The 9349-nt window shown below is 42.1% G+C and overlaps 1 protein-coding gene across 1 annotated transcript in view; it reads left to right on the top strand.

Annotated features, from left to right (window-relative positions):
- Nucleotides 1-529: 529 nt before the first annotated feature.
- tspan15 (tetraspanin 15) overlaps nucleotides 530-9349 on the top strand; it is a 53290-nt gene continuing 44470 nt past the window's right edge. The window contains exon 1 of the mRNA XM_037693540.1: nucleotides 530-662. Coding sequence (XP_037549468.1) covers nucleotides 573-662 — 90 coding nt within the window. The 5' untranslated portion in view covers nucleotides 530-572. The remainder of the gene's footprint in view (nucleotides 663-9349) is intronic.

The following is a 9349-nucleotide window of genomic DNA, read 5'->3' on the forward strand; positions in this document are numbered from 1 at the left end:
TATCTATCTATCTATCTATCTATCTATCTATCTATCTATCTATCTATATATATATCTATAAATCTATCTATCATCTATCTATCTATCCATCTTGATCAACCTGCAGCCATATACCTCACCACTAGGGGGCGGAGTTACATCTGGCATGTTCTCTGTTAAAAGCATCTGTCCCCCCGTACTGTATAAGTATTGTGTCTGAAATTAAATCATTTTAAACAACAAAGGCTTTTCCATGGGGGCACAACTTAGGTGGTAGTGCATCAGTTTAAATAAAAATAAAGGCACAGAGAAATAACCAGCTGAGAACCTGATCATTAAGACCTGTCACAAGCTGAGAAGAGTGAAATTTGCTGCAGTTTCTTTTTACTCAAAGTCTTTTGCTTTGTTGAAGCCCTAAAAAACTCCTCAATAATTCTGCCCACTTTATTTGCAGAAAAGTAACTCCAGGCACTAACAATCACAAACCAGCTCTGTCTGCCCAGACCTGCCTACAGGTGTGGCGACAGTGACAACCCGGAAGTGCGGTGTCAGTGAAAGAAGCCGCTGTAGTGAAATATTCACATTCAGACACGATGCCCTGCAACAGCGACACGGGATGCTGTCAGACACTGTCCTATACGCTCCTTAAATTCCTGCTCTTCGGTTACGCCTGCATCTTCTGGGTGAGTGCGGAATGTTTTCATTAAACCAAGAGGAGCGCTTTGTTTGTCGGACAGTCCGGGGGGGGGGGCAAAATACCAAGTAGCTTGTTTTGTTGAAACAGTTTCTCGTGCGAGGTGTTTGTTGGCCACGAGTGAAGCGCCAGGCGTACCTGTGGAGTTTCACAGTATTCCTCAGGTTCAAGTGCACCTGGCCGGTGGCCACACCCTCCCCTGCGCACCTTTACTCCAGAGCAAACACACACAGACAGCAGACCTTTCTCGCTCCTCAGTTTTTACTTTTATTATGAAGCGATGGAAGAAAATACTCCAGATAATTGAAAATAAATAAATGTGGGTGCGGACAGTTGTTTTGAATCTTTAAGAACATGAAAAACATGCACAGGTACCGGTTTGCCTTTGTCCCGAGGTTTCCACCAATCACAGGATTGGGAGGTTTGATTCCTGAACTCCCCCCCCTCCCCTCCCCTTTCCTTTCCAGTTATGCTTATTGGTGTATGGGTGAGAGCATAGGTTGCTGTGTATTGAAGGTAAAAACAAAAGGACTGAATAGACTGGACTATTGTAATGGTTCATTATGTAAATGTCCAAATACTTCTTTAAAAAGTCTTCAGTTGATCCAAAATGCTGCTGCAAGAGTCTGAACTGGAGTTAGTGGGAGAGATCATATCTCTCCAGTTTTAGCTTCTCTGCATTGGCTCCCTGTCAAATCCAGAACTGAATTCCAAATCTTACTTCTAACCTACAACCTAGCTCCATCTTATATTTGAGATCTTGTTGTTCTATATTTTCGTAACAGAGCACTTCGCTCTCAGACTGCCGGCTTACTCGTGGTCCCTAGAGTCTCCAAAAGCAGAATGGGAGGGAGATCTTTCAGTTATCAGGCTCCTCTCCTGTGGAAACAACTTCCAGTTTCTGTCCATAAGGCTGACGCATTGTCCAGACTGTACTTAAGACTTTACTTTTTGATAAATCCTATAGTTAGGGTTGGCTTAGCTGACTTAAGGTTGGACTACAAGAGGATAAATTGACCTCATCTCCTAAAATTAATTGTTAAAATTGAATCGTTTTCATTTGATACTATTTCTATCTTAACATGTGATTCTTGACCTGCCATTGTGTATCTGTTCCTACCAAACCCAGCCGGTCAAAGCAGATGACCTCTTGGCCTGAGCCTGGTTCTGCTAAAGGTTTCTTCCTCATGAGGGAGTTTGTTCTTTCCACTGTCGCCTTCATGCTCAAGATGAGAGTCTGAGATGGAGTTGAACTCAAAGCAGTCTGCTCCTCATATAAATAGTGCTTAAATTATTATTTTTATATATGAATGTTTCTGACAACTTATTATTATATGTATATATTTCTGTTCAGTGCCCTGAGATGACTTCTGTTGTGACTTGGCGCTATATAAATAAACTGAACTGAATTAAATGAGCATGTGTGGGTGAATAATGAGAAATGTTGTGAAGAACCTTCAGGTCATAAAATGTATTTCTCTGGGCTGTTTGAGACTACAGGTGCATCTCAAAAATTAGAATATTGTGGAAAAGGTTCAATATTTTTGTCGAACATGTCAGAAAGTGAAACTCGCATATTACAGATTCATTAGAGTTTGGAAAGATGAATGACACAAAAACCACAGAGAAATCTTCGAGGGGAACCTGTTCGTCCCAAATGTGTGAGGTTCCCCAACAGTCTGCTGTAGCAGCACTCAAGTGGTTTGAGGAGAAACGGTTAAATAAAAAAGATTCCAGTTCACAAGCTGTCATTTTATATGTGTTTATAAATAAATAATTGTATTTTTGTTTATTAAAATAATCTTGTGTTCTATTAAAAGATACAAACCCCACAAAATGCCTTAATAAATCCTGGTTGTAGGGCAACAGACATCGAATCCCAAGGGGGCGAATACTTTTGCAGCCTACTGTTTGTGTGAATTGGCACATAATCATTTGTAGGATTGTTTTGTGTCAAAGGCTGTTTCAGAGTCTTCATGGCATGCTTGTCCAACTTTGGAGCTTCTTGGGTCTCGGAGCATCTGCTTCAGGGATCCTTGTCGAATAACGCTTTATAATAAAGTTTGTTTTATATGCAGTAGATGTAGTGTTGCTTCAAAACGTCTGGAAGGAGTTCAGGAATTATTGTTTTCCTCTGCCTTTCTCTTTCAAATGCATTTAATCGGACTGACTGGCTCAGTGGTTGTTTTTTTCACTCAGAAAACGGCCCATGTGACCCTGCCACACGACAGAATGTTTTTTGATGAGGTTTCTTTGTCTTGAAGCTTTATCATTGTGTGACTAAGTGAAGAATGTGCTGAATTTATGTGAATACACAGAGATAACGTGCTGTGTGGGTGTGAATGAGTAATACATCAGTAAGACATTTTGTAGAACTTGAATGAGGTTAAAAAGAAGCTGCACACGTGGGTACTATTACTGATGTATTGAATTTTATTCTAGTGGCATACTCAGCCAAGTTATATATATATTTTATTTTATTGTGAAGTTTTGGTAACATGTTTTGGATCATTATTGTGCTGCAACAATCCTCCTTTGACGAGAAGCTCAGTTCTTATTTTCCAGTTCAGAACCTTCCACTGGCACCGAGTTGTCCTTCAAGAATTTAGGTCATGTTTGGCCTCTTATCATCACACTTTGATCTCTGTGCTATGTCATTTGCATTCCTGCAACTTGTTTGATAGCATCATAAGAACTTAAAGTTGGTCTCTTTTTTTCATATGAGAAATGATGCTCCCAGGTCCAACATTTTTCAGTCCGGTCATCTGGACAGTTTCTTTTTTTTTGTGTGCTGAAACGTTTCGCCTTCGGTCCAGAAAGCTTCATCAGTCAAGGAAACGCACAACAAAACTGATTCTTCCCCCAACAGCTTACTCCAAAGTGGAACAAACCAGTTCTGCTTGTGATAAGATGGTCTCTTTGGTACGCCCCCTCCTCCATTGCCGGCCCTCTTCCTTGTTGACAGTCTTGTCAAACTGGTTGAAACCGAAATAGTCCATGCTCAATAATCCAGGTATACAATCCAACATTTTTCAGTCAGGTCATCTGTCAGGTCAACTGTCAACTGGTGATACATAATAGATGCGACTAATACAGCGAAGCGACTTGTTTGTTTTTGTTTTTTCATTTTTTTAGACATATCTGGACTGATGCGACTTATACGGCAGCAAGTACGTTAACTTTTCTTGACCAGTCTTGTTGAAAGTCTTCAGAAACCTGTTCATTTGTTTCCTGCACTAGGCGATCCAAATTGTTCAAGTAAAAATGTCTTGTAAGCTTATTTTTAGTTTCCCACCAGTTAGTCTATATTTTGCACCGTTATATAGCCTTATCAGCATTTTTTTAAAACTGTTTTAAATCTGGACAGCACGTTGGCGCTACTGGTAGAGCTGCTGCCTCTCAGCAAGCAGGTCCCCGGTTCAAATTCCAGTCCGGGGGCCTTTCTGGGTGGAGTTTGCATGTTTTCTCCGTGCATGCGTGGATTTTCTCTGGGTACGCTGGTTTCCTCCAGACCAAAAACATGCATGTTAGGCTGATTGGTAACTCTAAATTGTCACCACTAGGTGTGAGAGTGAATGGTTGTTTGTCTCTGTGTCCCTGTGATGGACTTGCTTCCTGTCCAGGGTGTACCCCCGCTCCTCGTACAGCGATTGCTGGACATGGGTACCGGCAACCCCAGTGACCTAAAATGGAAGAAACTGGTAAAAGATAATGGATGGATGGATGGATGTTTTAAAGCTATTATACTGTCATGCAGGCTGCCAAAAGCCTAAAATAAATAAAATAAAAAATATTTTCACAAATCAGTTTGAACAATTTTTTTATGGATATAGCAGAGCCTTCTTAGTTTACACATCTCCAGGAGCAATTTGATAAGTTGGTCTATTCAAGTCCGAACGAGGAGGCCAGATTCAGACAAGCCACAGTTGGTTTTTTGTGCAGGCAGACTGTTTTTCGTCAACCTTGAGTTCTGCTGGTACTCTTATGATCCAAAATGGCCAAATTTGTGGACTTTCCACTGTCCGTGCTTATTAGCCTTCTCCAAGGTCAACCCCAACATGCTGTCGAGTTCCAGAAGCCCCAAGTGGCCTACGATTCTCATAAATTGCTTCCATCTTATGGTTGAGCTCGTAAATCAGCCGAGTATGTGAGCTCGAAATACGAACTAATCCTTCACATAAGGTAGGCAGCTTTGCCATGGCTGAATCTGCTGCTGCCGACTTCCTTTAATAGCTGATTACATAGGTATCTGACAGTACCCAAAAGCAGAAACCCTGCTATCATAAATCTAATGATGCCTAGATCTTCGACATCCTCCTGAGACAACACAGAAAGGCACAGCATTTTCCACTCTCCCCACAGATCCATGATGTATCCTGCTGCGTGCGTCTCAGCGGGGCATGAGGGTTCTCCAGGACCCTGTCGCTTGGTTGAAAAAATGTTATCAATTGCGTTGAAAGTTCAGCTGACCAAATACATGACAGTAATTTATGATTTGGAAGATGTGTAAATAGATGCTCCGTTACACAGGACAGAGAGCAAAAAAGCAGGAGGAAGGCAGGAGAGGGAAGAAAGGCGTTTGTCTTGCTTGAGGGCGAGTGAGGAAAAACGTTAATTATGAGAGAAAAGGCAACCGTCAGATCACAAATCTGTCAGTTAAGGATTTAAAATGGTGAATAATGATCAAATCAAAATGTTCCTTTTATTTTTGCACATTTTTTTTTTATTCTTGTAGCATTAAAGTTATTTTCTTTATCGTGTTTGGTTTAAATGTTAGAGCAATTATCATCTTGTTGTCGCTCCTTTTAGCTTCATAAATTTATGACCTCATGCAACTTTTTTTGTTCTTGTGTTTTTTTCTGTTATTTATTTTTGGTTCGTTAGAATAAAAAAAAAAACGGCACAGAGAAGCAGCTGACAATCAGCTAGTAAATGAAGATTTATTTAGAAGTTTAACCTCATAACAATGTTTTCTGAAAACGTTTGCACTATAATGTTCTGAAGATTGAACTATTTTTATTACAAGTTAAATTGTTAATGGTGTAATGGTCTGTTAGGGGAGTGGTGGCGCAGAGGTTGGAGACGGTGGGCCTGTGATTGGAAGGTTGCCGGTTCCACTCCCCATACCGACAACATCAAAATGCGGGTGGGAAAGGTGAAGCACCCACACCTGTCTCCACCACCATTTACCCCACTCTGGACCCTTGAGCAAGGCCTTTAACCCCCACCATCTGCTCCCTGGGTCCCCAGGATGGCAGCTCTCTGCTCCACAGAGAGGGCTGTGGTAGCTCGATGGTCTGTGGTTGCGTCAAGAAGGACATTCAGCGTAAAATCAACTGCCAATTCTTCGTGCGAGTTAGTTCTCTGTGGTGACTCCTGACAAAGGGAGCAGCCGAAAGAAAAGAAAAGTATTGGTCAGTTAACGTGAAGAGGCAACTGAAAAGCACATTTTATTTAAACTGAACTTTAAACAAGTATGTCAGAATATTTTTTTTTCAGTATAATGAATTGACTGAATGTATCCTCGGCAGATGGGGAACGTTGTCCAAGCCTTATCCAACTGATTTCAGAGTATACATTTGATAACTGGAGTAATAAATGTCTTTTGCAACGTTACTCGCCTTGAAACATGAAACAACTGAAACACTGAAGCCATTCGAATTATGTCCGTTTGATAAAAGTTCGTTGCTCCATAGCCTGGCCTGCAGCTGTCTCCTCTTCTAGAAACAATACCAGACAGTATTTTTGTGAAGGTTGATGGCTGATTGACACTTGAGTTAAAAATCACTTGTTTGATTCTCGAGTAAGATTTCAGAGGGGTGTAGGGATGGAGGGTTCAGTAATAGATTCATTATAGAGGATGAATGCTGCACTGATAGTAGGAGAGCGAATTAATGAGCTATCTTTACTTTGTTGCTGCAGTTTGTTGATTCACTCTTGTTAAAAGAATATTTTCTAAACTCTAAAGGAAATGATTTGTCTTCAGAATTGGAGCGTTTTGAGTCGTATTTTTGCACTTTTCAGGAAATGTCACACCATAAAGACACATAAATCAGATGTGTGCAAGTTTAATTCAACTCAATATGAAAAAAAATGTTGTTCCTATAATTATTTTCCAAAACTTATGCAATTAATGGCATCTACGCTAGCATAACCCTAACTTTTACTAATTGTTTTTAAAGCCTGACATTTTCTTTCTTGTAGTTCAACAAATACTTCTAAATGGTTAATAATATTATTAATAATAATAGTAATGGTCTTGAAAGGAATTGTATCGCCAGACTGCCCTTCTTGTAAATTCTTGTGGACACTTCTCAGACCTGTCTTTAGCCTTACTGTCTGTCCTGCACGACAGGATGTGCATGTGATGCAAAACAGCTGCAGAGGATGTAAACAAGTTGAGTAATGGGTCATTTTACAGGAGGAACACAGTCCCCAAGATGGCAAGTCATTTCCTTCTTACTGTGGTCAAAGATTTAAAATCAGATGAGAACAATCGGATTGTACAACCAAATGTTACTGTTGACGTTCAAACAGAAACTTAAACAAAGACAACAAAGATGATGAGAACACCACAAGTCAGTGTCACGTGTTTAACTGTGGCCTGTCTCTATAAAACACTTCCCACTTCGGACATCCAAACTTAATCAATGTTTTTGACTTTGGACCTCAGAGCAGCTATAATTTGGGACAGTAAGATTTTTTTTTTTTTTTACAGTTTCAGTCTGTCAGGACAGCTTGGAACTACAACATGACCTCTTGATTTAAAGTGAAGTGAAAGTAAGTAAAATGTTAATTATGAAGCACCGTCAAAAGAAATCCATCCATCCATCATCTTTACCCGCTTCTTCTTTTGTGGATTGCGGAGGTCACTCGTGTCCATATCCAGCAGTCACTGTGTGAGAGGCGGTGAACACCCTGGACAGGTCGCCAGTCGATCACAGGAACACCCTGGACAGGTCTTCAGTCCATCACAGGAACACCCTGGACAGGTCTTCAGTCCATCACAGGAACACCCTGGACAGGTCTTCAGTCCATCACAGGGACACCTAGAGACAAACGAGACAATCATTCACTGTCTCACTCGCACCTAGGGACAATATAGAGTTACCAATCAGCCTAACAAGCAAAGTTTTTGGTCTGTGGGAGGATACCAGAGTACCAGGAGAAAAGCCACACAGCATGGAGAAAACATGCAAACTCTACCCAGAAGGGTCCCGAGCTGGGATTTGAACCGGCAACTTTCTTTGTGGGAGGCAACAGTCCTAACAACTGATCCACCCATGTCACAAAAAATGCCACAACTAAACATTATAAAAACAAATAAAATGTAACTTTTTAATGAGCAAACAGAACAATAAGCAGCACAGTGGCGCAACTGGTAGAGCTGCTGCCTGTCAGCGCGGAGGTCCCTGGTTCAAATCCCGGTCCAAGGGCCTTTCTGGGTGGAGTTAGCATGTTCTCTCCTTGCATGCATGGGTTTTCTCCAGGTACTTCAGTTTCCTCCCAAAGATCAAAAACATGCATGCTAGGCTGATTGGTAACTCTAAATTGTCCCTAGGTGTGAATGAGAAAGTGACAGTTCCCACCTGCCTGAAGACTGCCACCATCATCCCAGTCCCAAAAAGCTCTACAGTGACTGGTCTGAATGACTATCGGCCAGTGGCCCTCACCCCGATAGTCGCTAAATGCTTCGAAAAACTGGTCATGACTCGCATCAAAACAACCATCAACATCAACGAGGACCCTCATCAGTATGCATACCGTGAGAACCGATCAACAGAGGATGCCATCTCCTCTGTGGTCCACACTGCGCTCAACCACCTGGAGCAGAAAAACTCTTACGTCCATATGCTCTTTGTAGACTTCACATCCGCCTTCAACACCATGATCCCCCAAACCCTGATGGACAAACTATCCACACTAGGACTAAGCCCCTCCATTTGCAACTGGGTACTAGACTTTTTAACAAACAGACCACAGTTAGTGAAGATCCACAACCTCTCCTCCTCCACCATAACCCTCAGCACTGGCTCTCCTCAGGGATGTGTGTTGAGCCCCCTCCTGTTTACTCTGCTCACGTATGATTGTGCGGCTACCCATCCAGGCTGTCACATTGTAAAGTTTGCAGATGATACAGCGGTGGTGGGATGTATCACAAACAATGATGAGTCCAGCTACAGGCAAGAAGTGGAACACCTGGAGAGCTGGTGCAAAGAGAATAACCTTCACATCAATGTGAAGAAGACAAAGGAGATAATTGTGGACTTCAGAAGGAACAAAAACATCTACACCCCCCTGAATATAAGAGGATCTGTGGTGGAAGTGGTCTCCAGCTACAAGTACTTGGGTGTACACATGAATGACAACCTCAGCTGGAGCAACAACACCACCAGCCTGATCAAGAAAGCTCATCAGAGACTCTACTTCCTCAGACGGCTGAGGCGAGCTGGTCTGGGAAGCTCAGTCCTCACCTCCTTCTATAGGTGTGCAGTGGAGAGCATCCTGTGCTCCAGCATCAACGTGTGGCATGGAGGCTGCACAGCTGCAGAAAGAAAAGCTTTGCAGAGAGTGGTGAAGGCTGCACAGAAGTCTGTCGGAATCAGCCTCCCCACCATCACAGACATCTACACCTCCAGATGCAGGAAGAGGGCCACCTGCATCATGAAGGACCCA

This window comes from Nematolebias whitei, chromosome 2 (genome assembly GCF_014905685.2).
Source record: "Nematolebias whitei isolate Nwh7 chromosome 2, NemWhi1, whole genome shotgun sequence".
Taxonomy (NCBI): Eukaryota; Metazoa; Chordata; class Actinopteri; order Cyprinodontiformes; family Rivulidae; genus Nematolebias; species Nematolebias whitei.